The sequence below is a fragment of the Protopterus annectens genome, chromosome 10.part0 (assembly GCF_019279795.1).
Source record: "Protopterus annectens isolate FY-2018-M chromosome 10.part0, PAN1.0, whole genome shotgun sequence".
NCBI classification, from domain to species: domain Eukaryota; kingdom Metazoa; phylum Chordata; order Ceratodontiformes; family Protopteridae; genus Protopterus; species Protopterus annectens.
Window position 1 is genome coordinate 642,561,252 of NC_056744.1, and position 20,517 is coordinate 642,581,768.

General features: G+C 41.6%; 1 protein-coding gene across 1 annotated transcript in view; it reads left to right on the plus strand.

Moving 5' to 3' along the window:
• Positions 1 to 19,474, plus strand: part of TCEANC2 (transcription elongation factor A N-terminal and central domain containing 2) — a 106,206-nt gene extending 86,732 nt beyond the window's left edge. Inside the window, exons 3-4 of the mRNA XM_044085484.1 lie at positions 417 to 610; positions 18,496 to 19,474. Of these exons, the coding sequence (XP_043941419.1) occupies positions 417 to 610; positions 18,496 to 18,684 (383 nt within the window). The 3' untranslated portion in view covers positions 18,685 to 19,474. The remainder of the gene's footprint in view (positions 1 to 416; positions 611 to 18,495) is intronic.
• Positions 19,475 to 20,517: the final 1,043 nt, after the last annotated feature.

The window sequence follows — 20,517 nt, forward strand, 5'->3', positions numbered from 1 at the left end:
ACCAGGGCCTGTGTTTCTGTAATTTTCAGTGTAGCAATTTGAGTACGGATTCATGGAGTTGTCGATGCAATCTCTCATTTCCCCTTATTTATAATTACATGTATATAAAGAGGTTAGATTAAAGGGAAAACTGCTGCTGGTTTGATATTTCTCACATACCTATTCCCTTCCTTAAGGGTAGCGAATAAGCAGAAAGAAGCTGATTGCTAAAGGCTGCATCTAAGGTTGGTGGAAGAGGCTCTTTGAGGAGGAAGCAAAAAAGTGATTAAAAAGTTGTAGATATTTATGAACTCTCTCATTTAAAATCTAACTCTGAGATTCAGATTTTTTGTGAACTGGCATCTCTTTGAGTATATATTTGTTTGGTTCTCCTATTTATTGTGTTTTACTTATAATACTTTATTTCTTAATTACAGGTCATGCTGTGAATAAAATGCGTAAGCATTCAGATACTGAAGTTGCTGCTCTAGCAAAAGAAGTCTTCAAACAGTGGAAGACGTTCATTAAGGAAAATGCAAACAAGTCCAACATAGAAGTGAGGAGTGATACTAAAACGGAAAGCCTTAGAAGCAGTGCCCGAAAGCTATTAGCTGAAGCTCTAGAACTTGAGGTATGTGATACGCATGTGTTTGCACGTGTGGTGGTGTACTTTCTACATACTAATTCATCCACGTTCATCTGAGGTGTTTTTTCAAAGACAGGTTATATTTAATGAGCTACATTTTAATGCCTTACAAATGTTTGAGGCCTGTCGTACCCCTCCCTGTCTTGTAACTGAGTATGTACTTATAGCATGTAGTTGAACATAATTCACATACAGCAGCTCCGCTCAGAATTTTTTTCCTTGTATTTTCTGTGCTGTGTATCAGTTCTAAAGAAAAGTTGGTATAGCACTGTCCTTGGATGTGTAAGCCTGCTGTGCAGGCTGGCTCAAAAACAATTCGGGGGAGGGGGGGGATTCTTGGAGTTGTAAACATACCTTTCAACTGTCTCTATAATTTTGTCTTCTAGTTTTGACCCGTCTCATATTTTTCCCTTGATGAATCACTGAAGATGACAGTTGGTCAGTAATGCCAATCATTAGAGTTTAATGCTAGCTGTTTAAAAGATGCAGGTTGTTAACAAAATCTGTTCAATTAACTTTTTAAGTGGATTAGTGTAGTATTTAAAACGGGTCCCTGATTTTGGGCCTAAATCCAGAATGTTTGAGCAAAGAAGTTGAGAGGTGTGACTAAATTAGATGGCAGGCCAGGGGAGTCCAGATTGGCTGCTGCATAATACAGACAGCCACAGACATTTTCTTCTGATTTGTAGAAGACTAGATTTATTTCAGAAGTTCAACTCAGAGGGTTTCTGCTTTCTGAATTATGAGAAGTATTTTTTTTTTCCCTGAAAATTTTGCAAAAGTATTTAGTCAGTAAAAGGGTGTCTGCATTTACCTGAAGCATAAGTCCTTGTTCTATTCTGACTCTTTTTTTTTTGAGACCTTTTCTTTTCATCTAACTAGTTTGTTTTTTACTGACTAATTACAACCCTTGCCACCTGAAGATTTTGATAGGAATGCTCATGGATTCCTGAAATGTTTTTGACAAAGTATTTTTTTTTTTCAAACTGTACCTGAAAAAAAAATGTTAATATATTCTAGTAAATGCTGCTGGAAAATTTTAAACTGGCAAAGTAATTTAAGAGAGACTTATCTTCACAATGTGTTAAAGAATGCAAAATACTTTGTATGCCAAAGTCACCCCTGCTTCCATTGTGCTGCTATTTGATATACAATTGTGTGTATGGGTATTTGTATGTGTGCATTCCACCGGTGTCACCAGATGTGAGATGTAGATGTTATGGAACCAAACTTCATACCACTGCCACCAAATATGTATGCAAGGGGATAATTCGCTTTAAGAGTTTACAGCAAATGCATGCTGCTGTCTTGGGTTATGACCAACAGATTCATAAGTGTATACTAGGCTAATTACCACTAGAGCCCTAAGTCTAGCCATGCTACCCAAATGTGACATACAAATTTGATTTATGTGAGGGATTATTTACTGACTACCTCTGTCCACCAGAGACATAGGCGCCAGACCATGGGTAAATTTCCAGTTATCCATCCATTGGTCCAAGTTGTGCTTAAAGGGATAAGGAGGAACTGACATGGATGGGGGGTGCCTGTTCCAGAGAATTGGAATTCTCTGTTTAAAGGGATAAGGAGGAACTGACATGGATGGGTGCCTGTTCTAGAGAATTGGAATTCTTTGAGAAATGTCTGTCCAACATGTCCTATTTATGTTGCAAGCAAAATTTAGGTAATTTAATCTAGTTAGTAGTTCTAATGCTGTTTGTTTTGCAAATGTGCAAAAGGTCCATCAAAACAGGGTTGTATGCTCGATAATCACCTCTCAGAAGTCTCTATGTTACCGAGTAAAGAAACGGGCTTTGAAGTGATCAGAATAAAACATTTTGTTTACTTGTATTCTTTTTGTAAGGAACCTTTGTGAACATTCCAGTTGCTGCATGTGTCTGGTTAGGTACATACCAAAGGGGGCATTGGGCCAAGTACAGTGGTATGATGACCTCTCTGGACCTAGATGCCATGACTTTATAAGTTGAGTAACACAGAAGATTTTTCTTACTAATGTGAACATGTTGATCGAATGCTAGGTTACTATCTACATGAGTTTCCAGATCCCTAATTAGTAAATCAACTTTTAAGGGTGTTTTCTTGATGGCATAGTTACCCAGAATGGCAGACTTCCCAGAAAGTACTGTAATGCATTTATTGGCTTTGGCACCTAGCATTTGTCTGTGTTAGACTTTCCTGAAGGGGGATTTTGTTTTCCGGGGGGGGGGGGGGGGGGCGTGGATTCAGTGACTGCTGCCAGTTTGACTAACCAAGTTTGCAGATGATTGTAGAGTCCTTTAACATTGATTATGACAGATTATGACATCTGAGAAGTAGAAGGGCTCCGCTGGTGGCAGGCCTCTTTGTATAGTCGACCTCGCCTATTCTAGCTTTCAGGGTCCTATCAGTGAGCTAGCTAGCTATCCAAACTGTTATAAAAGGACAAATAAAATGAACACTGCTATCACTGCTGAAGCTGCCGATGGAAATAAAACAAGCTACGAAAAAACCTTCAGTAGACCACCATGGCACAACTGTTTGTCTTTCGGCTTTTTCCCAGTAAGGGGTCGCCACAGCAGAACTCTGGTCCGCTAATGATTGGCAGTAGATTTTTACGAAACTCTGAGGTGCCAGCTCGACGCCCAACCTTCAATGAAGGCTTGCCCATTTACGCACGCATGTCTTTCGAACGCTACCCAACTGCAGGGAGGACATACAGACACGGCACAACTGTTTAAAAACACAAATTTAATAGATGACGCTGTTAAAATGCAGGAATAAAATCCATTCCGACAAGTGTTTTTGGCTAATATAGCCGCCTTCAGATCATATTTAGGTCCTGCTACAAATTCTATTTAAAATCCAAATGACCAATCACCAATGTAGGGTGGAAATCATATCAGGGGCTTCGCCATTAGAAGCAATCAGTGGCTTATGGCAATGAAGCTGCAGCCTTTAAACTTTATTGATCTAGAGAACAATCTAAAAATTGCTGTTCTCTCAAAAGCTCTTCGTTCTCATAGGACCCCATGGAACCATGTGTGTTGGCATTGGCTGGTGGAGACATTTTGCCTCCGTATCACGTCCGCTGTTGGTCTCTTGACTCCTATTGATTATCTCTAACATTAATGTGGAATAATATTCCCCTTTCTATTTGTTTTAGTGAAATCAGTATCATCAGCTTGTAACAACTGACCTACTTGCTTTTTAGCTAGATGGAACTAATTAATTGCCTGTATGTCTGAGTTAGATCCCTTGTGCAACCATGTGTGTGCCGATCGCTTCAACATGTCTGGTGCATGTTTTTTCTAAAATTCTTGCACATAGCTTTTCATTTTGTATTGAAAGGAGTTATAAGTTATAATGTTTGTCACTATGAGAGTTTATCCTTTCAAAGATTAAGGTTGTAACCCTACAGTCCTCTATTCCTGTCAAAGTTATTGATTGGTTTAAACCTTGAGGTATCTGATATGATTGGGTGAAGAAGTCATGCCCACACAACCTATTTTGGATTGTTGACTTGGCTCCAAGGAATTTAAGATTCCTTTACACTTGTGTTGCGATCCACACCTTCTGTCTGTTAGTACACCACAATAGTTTCACTATTGCCACCTCAATATTTATCTAGTTCTAGTGAGAACTTGAAATGCAGCTTTTAGTGATGCATTTATCAACACACACATGGTTCCATGGGTTCCTGTGAGAATGAAGAGCTTTTGAGAGAACTAACAGAAATTTTTAGAATGTTCTCTAGATCAATAATTTCTTTAAATTTAAAGGCTGCAGCTTCATTGCTATACATTATAAAGCCATTGATTGCTTCTAATGGTGAAGCGCCTGATATAATTTAATGTAATTTAAAGGCTTACTTATATTCTTCATTTCCAATTGGCTGTCTTGCTCTGAAGATGAAGAGGAAATGAAAGTTCATTTGCTATGATGCTGGGACTTTTATTTACTGCTGTTTTAGACATCTTAACAGTTTTACTTGCCGCTTCTACCATTTTCAAAATACTAACTGTATTTTACGGATCCTTCTTTGTCGCCACGGTAATCAGCTACACGAGGATGATTGGGTCCAATGACAACCACAGCAACTTGTTTGCATAAGTGTAAACAAACAAGAAAACAATTGGCCTAAACTAAGAAACCTATTCAATAAGAAACCCTTGACTGAGTGCCTTACCACTGGCTTTGGCTAGATTTTAGAACTGTAATTGGCCGCTATGCCTTCGACCAATGCTACGATCAGGAGTTTGCATTTTCAAAAGTGGTTCCACCCTACATTTGTGATTGGCCATTTGGATTTTAAATAAATTTGTAGCAGGACCTAAATATGATCTGAAGAAGGCTATATTAGCCGAAAGTGCTTATCGGAACAGATTTTATTTCTGCATTTTAACCACTTCATCTATTAAATTTGTGTTTGTAACAGTTGTGCCGTGATGGTCTGCTGAAGGTTTGTTTTCTAAACTGTTACAAATGGGTTTATAGCTAGTTCTTCAAGTTTGTTGACAATGCCCAAGTGGGGTATTGTATCAAATGCTATAGCCAGATATAGGCAAGCAGTATATACAGTTTACCCCTCATCCATTGCCTTAGTGACCTTTCAAAGAAGTCTGCCAGATTCAGGCATACCCAAATAAGCCATATGCTATCAGCCATAATACAGGTTAGTCACCAGCTCTAAGGATTTTGTCCATCTCCGTCTGAGCCTAGTTACTGCTAGTGCAGTCTTGCCAGTAGTAAATGAGATATAACCTAAATATTTTCTCATATGCACTCTCTCTCTTTACTAGGTGAGACTATTGATACCTCTCCAATGACAAGTACCCCTTTCCTAATTTAACTGTGTACACTGGGACCAGTCAGGTTATTAATCAGATGTCTGTTATTGAACACCTTCAATGAGCTAACCAACATTAAATTTTAATAGCTGTTAGCTAAGCACACTCCCTTCAAAATGGTCACACTAATGCTGTGAGGATACCTTTCATTAATAAAATAGGTTTTGTATTGCTAATACTAATGACAGAGAATAAAACTTACTGCATCTGTTATTTTCAATAATTTATTGCAGCTGACTGAAGCCTAAAGACAAAAACCTAGTCCATCATGTATATAATCTAGAAGGCATTGTTCTAGAACTTTCTCCGTAAGTAAGGAGTATACTATACTGAATGAGAAAGTCCAAACAGTAGTCCTTGACAAACAGAAAAGGTATAGCACTAGATCTCATTCAGTATACTCCTGAAGTTAGAGAGGATTTCTTTCTACAAATAACTGTAGTGGACAAAAAAAAAAATAAAAGAACAGCATCAATTTTGGTTCAGTGAACTGTACAAAGGATAGACGTTTACACAGAAATAGAATCGGATTCTGTCTTCTCTTTTAAATCTGGCTCCTACAATGCATATTTAGTTCCGTTTGTTTGGTGAGGTGAAGCAGCCTGTCAAGGAAACGAACGTGACAGCAGAAGATAAATATGTTATTAAAAAAGAAAAAAAAAAGAGTTACACATCTAATAAAATCCACAACGGTTTACATTTTTAAATTAAGAAAACACATCTGGCATTTTCAGTAATCTCTCAATTATCATCTACAAAGGAACTTATTAAAATTGTATGTTGTTGTATGTGTTCTTAGAAATGTTCATTTAGTCTTCTATTAGAGCAGTTGTCGTTAAAGTGGCCCCAAATGTTAATGAAGGGAGTGAGATGCATTCTTTTATAGCCAGTATGACTTCTAACAGCTAATATATGAAATTGCATGTTTCAGGTCCCTTGGATATCCCCCTGCCAAAAAAAAAATCTAAGCAGAAGACTGCCTTCAATGTGCAACAGTCATGTAACTATTTATTTACTACAGCAGTGATCCTATCATTTTCATAGGTGTTTACTAGGCTAACGAACACAAGGGCTTTTTTAAGCCTAGCCATGCATCCCAAATATGTGACTAGTTCTGATACCCTTGATAAGTGTAAGCGTGGGCCTGGGAGATGAACCATTTACAGGTGACCTGTTTGCATCAGAGACCTAGGTGCCAAACAAGGGATGAATTTCTGGTTTCCCATCCAGTTTTCCAAGCTGCACTTGAATTGGATTAGGGAGGAACTCTGCTTCACATGGATGGGGAGCCTGTTCCATAGATGGGGTAGTCTCTGTGATCTATACCTATCTCTCCAACAGGTCCTGTTTATAACAAAGGCAAGGTTTAAGTCTTTAGAATGGATAATTCTGGTAGTGTTTGTTTTGTGGATATGCAGGAGGTCCATCAGAGTGGGGTCTGACAATGTCCTGTATGCTAGGTGTAGATCTCACCTCAAAAGCCTGTAGGAGACAGAATACAGGGATAGGGCCTTGAGGTGGTCTGCACAGGACATTTTACTTATGCCCTGTATTCTTTTAGTGAGGAACCTCTGTGGACATTCCGGTTGTTGGATATGCCTGGTTAGATACATACCAAAAGGGGCATTGTACTCAGTGATAGGTCTGAATGCTGAATACAATGGAACAATGACTTCCATGGACTTGGATGCCATACCTTTGTTTATAAGTTGCGCAACATAGAATTATTTCCTCACCACTGTAGACGTGTGACGACCAAAGGCTAGATTACTATCGGTGTCCCCAAGTCCCTGACTACTGGGTCAACTCTAAGGGTTGTGTGATTAATATGATGGTTACCAGGGATGGATGACTTCCCAAAGGATACTATTATGTATTTCTTGGCATTTAGTTTTAGGCCATGATGCTGACACTGGTTTGCTGTGTCAGTGTCAGCCCCACCTGGAGAACATTTGTCTGTGTGAGATTCAGTGACCTCTCCTAATTTGCAATCATTTGCAAATGTAGTCAGCCAGAGACCACTGACATTGGCCTTGACTTCTGAGAAGTAAATGCCAAAAAGGAGCAGTCCAAGGACTGATCCTTGAGGGTCTCCACTTGTGACTGGCCTCTTTGTAGAGGTGGACTCCCCAATTCTAACTTCCTTGGTCCTGTCTGTGTGTCAGTAGGCTATCCACTGGGTGACATACGGGTCTACTTGATATGGCCGAAATTTCAAAATGTCGAAATTCATATGGCCGAGACCATATGGTAGACATTGGAAATCTCGACCATACAAGTACAACACATAACACAAAAAAAACACTTGCCTTAACATTGCTAGCAGGAGGGCTTCGCCCCCCCCTTGCACCCCCACACACCTGGGAACTTAAATATACCAACTCCAAGATCGCATTACAGTGCGGAAGTGGAAATCTTTCCATTCTGCACTGTAGCATGATGTCGGTTCCCCATGGTCAAGATTTCAAATGTCAATCATATGGTCTTGGCCATATGAATGTCGACATTTTGAAATGTCAGCCATTCGAAGGGGACCCTGACATACGGGTTTGTACCTAACCTCTTGAGTTTCTCAGCAATACCCGAGTGGGGTATTGTATCAAATGCCTTGGCCAGGTCAAGGTAGGCAGTGTGAACGATTTTGCACTCCTCCATTGCTTTGGTGACCTTCTCAAAGAAGTCCACCAGGTTGAGTAGGTATGATCTGCCCTTTTCGAAACCAAACTGGGTTGGGTCCAGTGTCTGGAGGTTTACTATATCTCTATTGATTATCTCCATGATAATTCTTTCCATGCTTTTACATGCAAGACTAGCGAGATTTGTGGATCTGTAGTTTCCAGGGTCTGTAGATAGCCTACCTTTGTGCAGAGGGGTGACTGTTGTCTTTCTCCGTTCAAGAAGCCTGTTTGGAGGCTACAATTAAATAGTAATTCCAGAGGCCCTGATAGGTCATGTTTCATGCTATTTAGAAGGCATCCTGGGATACTGTCTGGGCCCATTGATGCAGTGTTCTTGGTCTTAGAGCATTAAGGACCTGTTCCCTAGTGATAGTAGGGGGAGTTGTATTTGATATTTCCTGAGGGAAGGTGGAGGGAGAGAGGGGAGTGCAGTTGGAGCTGAATTTATCAGCCAGGAGGTTTGCTATATCTTCTGGCTCAGTATAGATGGCTCCATTTACAATGAGCTCTGCACACAATTGTGTATTGCCTTTGAGGTTGTGGGCATAGCTAAAGAATACTTTGTGGTTGTCCTTAGCCTGGGAGGCCAAACTTGCCTTAAGTATGGCCTTGCTAGACTTTATTTGTCCTCTGAATTGTTTGTTAAATTAGAGTGCTTTTGTCCTGCTGGGTGCTGTACCTCCTAATTTTTGCCATGATTTTATTCCTCCTGTTATACATCCAATTGATTTTGTGATTCCACCAGGGTGGCTTGGTTTTTGAGTTAGTTCTGTACTTCTTCCTGGTGGGTACAGCTGCTTCTATACATCCATTAACATGCTTGTACAGGGTTTCTGTAAACAGTTCTGCATAGGCAGAAGTGTTCTCAGGGTTTATAGGGGCTTTAAATTTTGCCAGGTTCCCACTTAATAGCAGGAGGTTAGCCTTAGAATAGTTCCTGAATATCCCAGGTTTAGCTGGGGGTCCAGGCTTTTTTTTTAACTTTAAAGGAGACCATTTTGTGGTTTGACCTTACCAGGGAAGGCATTACTGTAGGGGGTGTACAGCACTCTTCGATATTAGTGAGGACCAGATCCAGTATGGTTGCACCCCTGGTTAGTGTATTGACTGTCTGGTCCAAGGAGTTTCTGTTTACAAAATCCAGGAATCTCTGTGCATGTAAGTTTGATGTCATATAGGATTCCCATTTAATAGTGGGGTAGTTAGTCATCCACGAATATGATATTGGGTTGGATGGTTAGTGTTTCTATTAAGTTTAAATACATGGTATGGGTTTCCTGGGTCATAGAGGGGGGACCTATAGCTTGCAAGGAAGTGATATTGGATTTTACCTATGGTGATATGAACATGGAGCAGCTCAAGTCCATTGTCCTGTCTGACCAGCCCTGAAGTACATTTTTGATGTAAATAGAGACACCTCCATCTTTAGTCCTTGTCTATGAAGTAGCTAGTCTAAATGTGTGGAAGGCATTATAACCCTGCACTGTTGGTGTGTGGTGGTGCTGCGGTAGCGTTGTCGCCTCGCAGTAAGTCGTTCTGTTCGATTCTCAGCTAGAGCGTCTTTTGTGTAGAGACATGCGTGAATGGGTGTACCTTCGTTGAAGATTGTGCGTCAGGGCCAGCAACTCGGCATGTAAAAATTTACTGCCAATCATTAGCAGACTGGAGTTCCACTGTGGCGACCCCTAACCAGGAAAAGCTGAAAGACACAACTGTTGGTGTGCTGTCTGCAGCTTTAAACCATGTCTCTGAGACTGCACAGACATCAGCATTCTCTAGGGTAAAGAGAGCTTCCAGGAAGTGGAGTTTTTTGTTTAGACTCCTAGTATTGAGCAGTAATACCTTTAGATTTTCTTTGTTTTGATTTGCTATGTCAGAAGTCCCTTCAGTTTGGCATTGCCTGAAAAAAGCATTATGGGAGAAGACAATGATGTTTTTAGTGTTTCACTGTTGCAGTCATCACACTTGAGTTATCCTGCCAGGGGTAGCCCTCAAGTCGGCCCGAATATGAGAGGCTTGGTATTTCTGCGTTGGTTGCTGTCGCTCCAGGACTGACGTCTGGTGGTCAGTGGTATAAATATCAGGCAGCCGATGCCATTACATCAGTCTTTTTTGCCGAGGAGCCTGAAGCAGAAGCAGTTCGCACAAGTGCCGGTTGGCCGCTACCTGAGTTTTCATTTCCGATTTGAAGAAGTCTTCTAAAGCTAAGTACCCTGTTGGGGATTCTTTTTTCTTGCTCTAACTGATGTCAGAAAGTTAACAATGGTCTCGTCTGGAAAGCAAATACCACACCAAGACTTCCATTCTTACTGCGTCACCTGTTTAGGCCCAGACCACGACAACCCTTGCTGTCGCTTTTGTGCTTTGTTCAACACCAGAACTATAAGTTGTCAGGCCCTTATTGTAGCTAAATATTTTTGCTCTCGGTCCTCTGTGGCTTCGGTAAGCCATCAGACTACCAATCTTCCGAAAAAAACGTAAGGATAAAGACAGACAGACCGCACAGGTCCAAACTGCCGACGACGCATCTGTTAAGCTAGTCGTCAATTCTCTGGTCCTTCGTGAGGCACTTCGCAGCCCCTGATACCCTCTTCTGTGGATTCACAGGCCACTACCGAGACCCGTTTGGAGTCCGGTATGCTATGAGACTCTTCTTCGACTAAGGATCCTGCAGATGTTTCTACCTCGGATGGGTCCGGAGCCACTGAGCAGGCACTGGCTTCTGAGGAAGTTCTTCACACTACCGATACTCGATGCAAACTGATGACTTCTTTCACATCTTCAGTTCTTTCTAAAACCACCAAGTTTCTAATGCCCAGGGTATGAACTACGCTTAAAAAAAAAAGACGACAACCCAAGCTCAGGCAACTGCTTCCATGCCTGAATCTCAAATGCTTAAAATCGTGGAAGACCTTCCAAAAGAAGAAAGAGACTTGTCCCCAGTAGTTTTATCTGAACAGGAGTCCGATGACTCTGAGGTTTCTGAATATGAAGACATGCAACCCCTTTCTGCTTACAAGGATTCTGATGCAGAGGAATCCATTCCTTCTGCCTCTCCTCCCGATTTTTCATTTGGTGAAACCCTACATACTTTAAGGGAGCGTTTCCAATGGGAATGTCAGGACTATCCTCAGTCAAAAAAGAGACTCTGATTTACCACAGCACAGACCTTTAGCCTTTCCTCCTGTCCTGGATGTTGTTTTTATGGAATCCAGTTTGACTCCTGACACCCTTCCTCCTGCTCCCAGGAAACCTGACCGGTACTACAGAGCCCCTGACTCTCAAGTTCCTTTTTCAAAAATCCTAGTGCTGACCCAGAGGTAATCTCCCAAGGACCTAAAGGAATTAAAGCAACCTCAGCTAAGAATCCCACTCCCTCAGATAGGGATTCCCGAACTTTAGACAGATGGGGTAAAAAAAAAGTATACACCTCTGCAACTCTTGCTATTAGAGCACTAAATTGTCAGTTCCACATGCTGAAATAGCAGCAGCATACCGTGGAACTCCTCAAACAAAAAATATCTTCCTTTCCTGCTTGTGCAGAAAATAAAGAATTGTAAGAGCTTATGCATTCTGCAAGCCAAGTTACCAAGCACACCTTGCAATGTAGCTTTGACGCCCTAGAAGCATCTTGCAGGGCAGCAGTCACTGGTTCTGTCCTTAGAAGGCATGCTTGGCTTAAGGAACAGACCTTGTCAGACCATGTCAAATCAAAATTATTGGACGCACCTTTGAACAAAGACAATTTGTTTGGCACCAAGGCAGAAGAGGTCTTAAAAAAGATGGAAGAAAAAGCTAAATCTGTGCAGACTGTTAGACTTTTTACAGGTCCAGCCTCCGAGGTTCAGTAAGCATTGCCCCTCCAAGCACTGGTCCTTTCCGGCGGGTCTATATCGTAAGTGCAAATGCTTAGGTTGTCTAATACGGCATGATCGACACATAATAAGTGAACCGCGAGTACACCGAACGCTGGAAACTGAAATTTGAAATCCCGATTCGGCATAGTCAGCCCTTTTGCAGTGTAGCTCCGTAAGGTAAGTGTGTGATAGTTACAGACCTTAGGGTTAGGGTGCGGGTTAAGGTAAGTGCATAGAAAGTAATGTATGTAAGGATTAGTGTAGGTTTAGAAGTAGGGTTTAGGTTAGTGTATGTATGTGGTTTATTTATTTTGTTTGGGTGGGTAGTATGTAGCGAGCGGTGTAGTGGGAAGTGTGTTTTGTTTTCGTTAGTAGGTGGAACGGTGTTGGCCAAGTAAACGTATTCGGTGATGTGTTTTTCTGCGTTGTGAGGTTTCGCTGACTTGTGCGTTCGCTGAATAGGTGTCGATCATGTTGTACTCGACAACCTAAGCATTTGCGCATATAATATCGACCCCTTTCCGGCCTCCTCCAGGCCAGCTCAGCCAAGATCCAGGGGAAGCAGATCCCCCAGACAGCAGTCCCAGGGAATGCAGAGATCTAAGCAATGGAGTTCCTCCTTTTCAAAAACAGAAGTGCTAAGCCACCCCATTATGGTAAGAACTCACAATGACTTTACACCTCCACCCCTTACCTCTGCCTACCGGCTTGTTCCCTTAGAAGGAAAATGTTCCTTCCATGCAAACAACTGGGCCTCTATTGCCAACAACCAATGGGTCCTCAACATAGTGTCCCAGGGATACAAATTTTATTTCCACACTCTGCCAACCCCAAAAGGGTTCCCAGATCTTCCTCCAAATCAGTGGGCAGAGGCAAAAAAGCAAGTCCGTTCCCTGCTCTCCAAGAGGGCAATACAGCATGTTCCTGCAGACCAGATAGGCCAAGGTTTCCATTCCAGACTCTTCCTGGTACCCAGAAAAGAGGGCACCTGGTGCCCAATCCTCGATCCATCCATTCTAAACACCTTTCTGGTGATACCAAAATTCAAAATGCTCACCCTCCAGCAGCTTCTTCCTATGCTTTCCAAGGATCCTTGGTTAGCCACCCTAGACCTCAGAGGCCTACCTACACATCCCAATCAGGGAATCTTGCAGGAAATATCTGTTTCAGGGCAGGATCTATGCACTTTCAGTTCTCTGCGCTTTCCTTTGGCTTATCCACTTCTCCCAGAGTTTTCACAAAATGTCTGGCTCCAGCCATTGTTTTTTTGCAGACAAAGAAATCTTCAAATTTACCCCCTACTTAGATGATTGCCTGATTCAGGCAGACAGTCAGGAAAAGCTGTTAAGTACCTGACCTTTGTAAAGGACCTCCTGACCTCCCTGGGGTATACCATCAATGAAAAGAAATCAAAACTATTTCCCACACACAAAAACATTTTATTCCTCGGAGCAAGCCTGGACACAGCATCCCAGATGGCATTCCGTACTCCAGAAAAACAAGGCTGCCTGACAGGCTACTTCTCTCAATTAGCCACCAGAACCCAGTTATCCACAAACTCTGTGATTCATGGCCTCCTGCATTCTATTCATTCCATATGCCAGATTGCATATGAGGAAATTACAATGGTACCTAAAAAGCCTTTGGTGTCAACACTCGACCTGGAAACTTGTCATACCGATGATACCCTGTCTAAGGAAAGATTTTCTTTGGTGGGCAGCAGTATGCAACCACAACAAGGGACTTCCCTTCTCACAACCCCATACTGCCCAGACCCTCACCACAGACTATCAGACTATGCCTGGGGTGCACACCTGGATAGCAGGTGCATTCAGGGCCATTGGAGCAAATCAAATACATCTGCACATCAACCAAAAAGAGATGCTAGCTGTTCAACATGCCCTGACAGCTTTCAGACCCCTACTCTCCCTGGGGCCTCTAGTGATCAGAACAGACAACACCACAGTGATGTGGTATATCAACAAGCAGGGAGAGACACTCTTATCCTCCCTGCAGGCTCGCCATGACCGTTTGGCACACGGCTTCTGCCATGCAAATACACCTGCTAGCACAATTCCTGCCAGGCTCCCTAAACTCTCTGGCAGACAACCTAAGCAGAAACCTGCAAGATCCACATGAGCGGCAGCTAGACCACAGAACCTTCAACCTTGTAACCCAGAAATGGGGCACCCCGAAAGTGGATCTCTTTGCCTCCCACTCCAATCATCAGCTCAGCAAATTCTGCACCAGGGAACCTCACAGCAAGGCCTGGAATGTGGATGCTCTATCCTTCCTATGGGTAAATCTTTCGATCTTTGCATTTCCCCCTCTACCACTCATTTCATGGGTACTGCTCAAAATAAGGGAGGAAAAACCAAGGGCAATCTTGATTGGCCATACCAGCACTGGTACCCACTGCTGCGTAGCCCATCACCCCTGCCACCATGGCACCTACCTCAGATTCCAACTCTCCTGACCCAGAAGAATGGAGAATTCATGCATCCACAATTGCAGACCCTGAACCTGGCAGCCTGGCCTATTCCCTGACCTCTCCTCCAACTGCCAGCCTAAGCAAACATGTCCTGGATGTTATACGTGAGGCCAGATGCCACAGCACTTGAAAATCTTATGCTGACAAGTGGAAAAGGTTTTGCATCTGAATGCAGGCTATGGGAGCTGAAACAGCACAGCCGTCCCTACTTTTCATCCTGGATTATCTAGCAGACCTACTACACAGGGGTGTATCCTTCTCTTCTAATAAAATTCACCCCTCTGCCATCTCTGCTCATTACAGCACAGAGCCACCTCTCTTCTCACACCCTCTCATCAAACAGTTCCAAAGAGGGGCTAACAACTTAAGGCCACCCAGAAGAGCTCCTACCCCAGCTTGGGACCTTAACTTTGTGTTGGAAAAGCTCACCCTATCCCCCTTTTGAGCCTGCAGCTTCAGCAGAGTTAAAATTCCTCTCTTGGAAAACAGCCTCACATCTGGCTATCACTTCAGCTAGAAGAGTTTCAAAGCTACAAGCACTCAAGGTTGTAGAGCCCTTCATCTTTTTCAATGCTGACAGTGTCTCCGTCGGGACTAACTCATCCTTCATGCCTAAAGTGGTGTCCAGTGTGGCACTCAACCAATCCATTCATTTGCCCACCTTTTTCCCTAACCCACAAAACAAGGGGGAAAGGATTCTGCACTCTCTAGATGTGCACAGACAGCTCAGATTCTATCTGGATAGGACTAAATCTTTTAGAAAAACTGACCAATTGCTAGTCAGCTTCGCAGCAGGGGCAGAGGGCAATGCCATATCCAAACAAACAATCTCCAAATGCATAGCACATTGCATCCATTTCTGCTACAGACAGCATGAAAAACCGCCCCCAAAGGGGATAATGATGCATTCCACCAGGGCAACCTCCACCTCTGCAGCTATTATCAGAGGGGTCCCCACCAGGGACATCCTGGAGGCTGCAACATGAACATCTGTTCATACCTTCACCAAGCATTACCATCTGCTTATCTTCTCCAAATCCAGGGCAGGCTTTGCCACCTCAGTCTTGCAGGGCATCCTAGCCAGCCCCCAGTCATCTTGACTGCCTCCACTCTTTTCTTCAGCTTTGGGAATCAACCCAAGTGTGATGACTGCAACAGTGAAACACGAAGAACATAGTACAGTTGTGTACACTTGCCATAAATGTAGATGTTTGAGTGTATTCACTGTTGCAGTCCTGGTTTCCCACCCTCCATCCCCTTGTCTCTCTCCCCCTCCCTCTCTCCTTACAAGGAATTTTTGGTATTTGCTTTCTACTGGTGGTGTTCTTCCACCATAACCTAGCTCCCTATTTGGGGACTCCTGACAGTTGGGGCAAGAAAAACTGATGTAATGGCTTCTGCTGCCTGATTTTATACCACTGACTACCTGACATCAGTCCTGGAGCGACAGCAACTGACGCAGAAGTGCGAAGCCTCTGGTTATCCTGCCAAGGGTAGCCCTCAGTCGGCCCGAATACCAAAGTGTGATTACTGCAACAGTGAATACATTCGAACATCAATATTTATGGTAAGTGTACACAACTGTACTTTTTAGATGATATTCGAAAGCCTAGAGGGTAGAGTCCCTGGCAAAGCAGCATGGTCTGACAATCTGCTTCCATGCTGACAAATATTGCACCCCCTTAGAATGGCACCAGAAACTAAGCCAATTATTAAAGTCAATCATCTTTTGTTCATACTGTGGCATCATCCTTGGAGAAAGTAAAATGCTGCTCAGTGGTAGGCTCATACCAGCCTGAGATGCACATTCCAAAACCCCTGATATCTTTCTTCATGTAGTCTAGGAAGGTACATCTCGGGTCATTTACTCTCACATGGACTTATGACTGAGTCATATTGGTAATTTTTTTGAACATCTGATATTTTTGGCAAGTGTCTTTACAAATGTATATTTTGTGGCAAGTACTCTCAAGCAGCTGTACTTTTTCTTTAGGAGGGGGGGATCAGCAGTGTGTGAAGACTGGAGTAATGATCTTCATTTGTTTGTAAAGTTTAAATGGAGAAAATAAAGAAAGCTTATTTCGGATAAGTGGATGTGATCGCTTGCTCTTAATTTGAGTGTGTAGGAATAGCATCTATGTACTGAAAAATAAAAAGCTATGGGCATTCAGAAGCCATGTTGCTAAAACGCCTGTACTTCCTTATTATAGCGGCCCCAGTGATAGCATCTGTGGTTGCCACAATAAGGACCGAATTAACATTTCACTTTGCTTTGGTAGGTTATTTTAAACTGTCCAGTTGCATAATGGTTGTGTACATATTTGATTATATAATCAAATGAGGGATGTAGAGGAAAACATGATTAACTGAAAAAATGTAAGGTTCTCATTTTCAAAGGGTTCTTTTTCTATTACAGATTGTGTTTGCATTTAGCTATTTTGCGGAAGCTAGTAACACCATCATATCACGTTATTAACATTAACTGTCAGAATTTTTTAAATGTCCATGGAATCTAAATAAAAGCCGTAAAATCAGCAATTCCCATTAGACGAGGTTCAGACTACTTTGCTCTAGTGCAGTTTTATCACTTGTCCAAAAACTGGTCATAAATTGTGTGCAGTTATGACGTCTTATTTGTATTTGTTTCAACTTATAACACTTGTCAAAGATAAAATAAGATCACAAGTAAATTTGGTACTTCCTTATTGTGGCAACCACAGACTATCGCCAGGGCCGCTATAATAAGGAAGTACTAACAGGGGACTCTGAAAGCTACATTCTGTTTTATGACGTTACACTTTACTTTTTAAAGTAGAGGTTTTAACAAAAGCAAGTCATGTAGAAGCTGTTTCTAGCAAAAAATTCAAAACTGATGAATAGAGCGGTTTTCAATTACATGAAGGCATGCAGCCAACCACAGATGCGATTGCCTGGCCCGCTATAATAAGGAAGTATCGAAACGCCTTATGCCCTTAAGGGGCTATTTGCATATATTCCATGGGCCTCCACTACAGGAGGTTTAAGGTATTACACAGTGAAGAGACTAACTTGGCTGGGCCTTTCTTGCAGTTTTTACTGAATAGTGCCTGTGTGACCTTTTTCCCCTTTGGACTTGATACTTGTAAGGGTAGACACAGACATTAACTAAAATGGTGCTCCATCACAAAAGGGATGATGCAGGGTAGACCACTAGAGAAATGATTAAGTATGAATTGGCCAGACAGTTTTAAGCAAAATTGGAAGATACCAGGACAAGGTTAAGCAGGGGGCAGCCAGATAAGTCCAAGGAAGTAAATATTGTGGGAAGAAATCTCCAGGGAATTGTTATGGCTAGGCTTGTATAGGCCCTAGGGCCAATAGCATAGTACCAACCTATGAACCTATAAGGCAGCTGGCTAGATGAAGCTTGTGTGATATCGATCACCTACACCTTGCCATGAGCACTAACTCTTTAATCTTCCACTGAGGTGTGCTTGAGAGACTGCATTGATCACTGTAAACTTATAGTGAGACTAAGCAGCTAAATGTGCATTAAAAGAAGTCTAGTTGAGCAAGTATAGATAATCACTACTGTACTTAATTTAAGCTGTCTTTCATAAGTATTTTTCTGCAGTAGTTAATTGTAATGCTAGTAACCCAAGTGGGTTAACGGTATAGTGACACTGCAATCGACCAGTACACTGAATCCCCTATAGACTGTTGTGATAGTTTTTCATTGTTGTTGTAATTTTTTTCATCTCAGTCTATTAATTAATATATTTGAATAAGCATTTCTACATTCTCCTTCATTTCAGTGCTTGGTGGTTAAATAGCAACTTTGCATTTTTTTGCTGAAAGTCACACTGTTGTTTTATTCACTTGACTATTATTACCTTATGTTATGAACATTTAAGATTTCAGTCATATTTTCTGGGTGGAAGAGAATTATTTAGAAAGTTTTCATAAATCTTAGACTTAAAGGATTTATGTTTTTTTTTTTCCTATCAATTGTTTCCAGGATGATCATCCTTTGACTGAAAACATCGAAAGGGAAGCGTTTCACCAGTGTTCCCGTCTTATCCGTGTTCCCTACCGTAAAACCATAAGAGCTCTAGTATTTGCTTTGAGACACAAGCCAGAAATTCAAACACAAGTAAAGTCAGGCAAATTGCCAGTAAATCAGCTCATACTGCTACATAAAAAGTGACAACAGTGAAAGACTATATTTACTGAATTAAAAAAGAAAAAAAAAATCAGTAAGAAGGTGGACAAACATGAAAATGGTCAAGATTTTTTTTATCAAGGTGTTGAAGGTTTATTAAGGTTTAAGTAAACAGCTTTTCTCTTTGTTACCCTCAGAGTGCATCTGTGGCTGTTCAATTCCTCCTGAGACGGTCCTGACAGTTTAATTTTAGTTTAAAGCTTTAGAATTGCCAGGAAAATGTGATCTTTTAATACTTAGGTCAGTATGCTGACTCATCTAAACTCCAAGGTTGCAGTGCAGCTCATGTGTGGCACAATGTGGTATAAACTGAATGCATTCCTATAAAAACAGTTAAACTGAATTGAAAGAATATGAGAACTAAGAAGTATGCACCACATTCACAGGCTGTATACCCACCAATCCATTGTAAGATCCTTCCTTGTACTGTCCCTCACTGATCAGTTCAGGTACAGTAACCTAAATTCTGTGGTGATTTATTGTACTGATTGTGAAATGAAAGAAGTTTCAGGTAGGGTCATTACTATTAATATTTCTGAATAACGTAACTTTTGTATTTTTAAGAATCTTTTTCCTGCACTTTTCCGTCTTACTCTGGCATTTGCAGAGAATTTATGGTCTGTCTGTATAATAGGCTCTCACTACACATTTGGTAAATACTTGAAAAGTTTAATGTCTTAACAAATGGAATTGCTCATTTATTGCATTGTTTTAAATGGTATTCTTGATTTTAAATGCATTTAATTGTGATATTAAAGACATGCAACAAAACTAATGCCTATATAATATTTTTTTTAGCTGGGTGCCACTAGTTTAGTCTAACCTTTATGTAGAACGTTTTGAAGATTTACAAATCTTTTAATGCAAGTTATACATTTTAAAATGCTTGCTTTAAGGTTCTCCTGTCATGTAAGGACTAAACAAATAAGTGTTTCAGATTCATCCTGGGAGTATGAGGAAATTAGTTGGCATACAGTGAAGGCTGTGAGCAGATAGCTGTTCTGAAAATTATTTTGACGTTTCCATTTTTTAACCACTTTTGTGCTGCCATCTGTAAGAGAGGTGTAACAGTAGTAGGCCCTAGGAGGCTAAACTTCTGCTAAATCATAGCCATGTTAGCCAGCTAACTTAATGGGTTGAAATGGTCCCTCTTAGCAGGACAAAACGCCCAGACACACCATCTGTGAGATGTAGTATTTATAGACCTATCACATTATATTCTAAATTAGAGCAGTGCTCATGAAAGGTTCTAACAAGTAAAACTGTATTCGATCACTTAACAGAATTAGTGTGGAATAATGTCTTGTGTGGAATAATGTCGTGCAGTATAGGATTCTAACAGGTATAATTGGGTTATCTCAGTATTGGTAAAATTGTGATGTTCGTGTTTCACTGTTTCAGTCATCACACTTTGGTTATCTGCCTGCAGGTAGCCCTCAGTCGGCCCGAATACCCGAGACTAAGTATTTCTGCGTCTGTTGCTGTCGCTCCAGGACTGACGTCAGGTCATCAGGGGTATTAAAACAGGCAGCTGATGCCATTACATCAGTCTTTCTTGCCGAGGAGCCCGTAGCAGAAGCAGTTCCCATGAGTGCTGGTCAGCCGCTACTTGTGTTTTTCGTTACGAATTGAATCATCCTGAAGTCTTCTAAAGCTAAGTTCCCCATTGGGGATCCTTTTTTCTTGCTCTAACCTATGTCAGAAAAGGTTAACAATTGTCTTGCCATTGGAAACCAAATACCACACCGAGATTTCCATTTATACTGTGTCACCTGTTTAGGCCCAGACCACGACGTACCTCTGTCAGTTTTGTGCCTT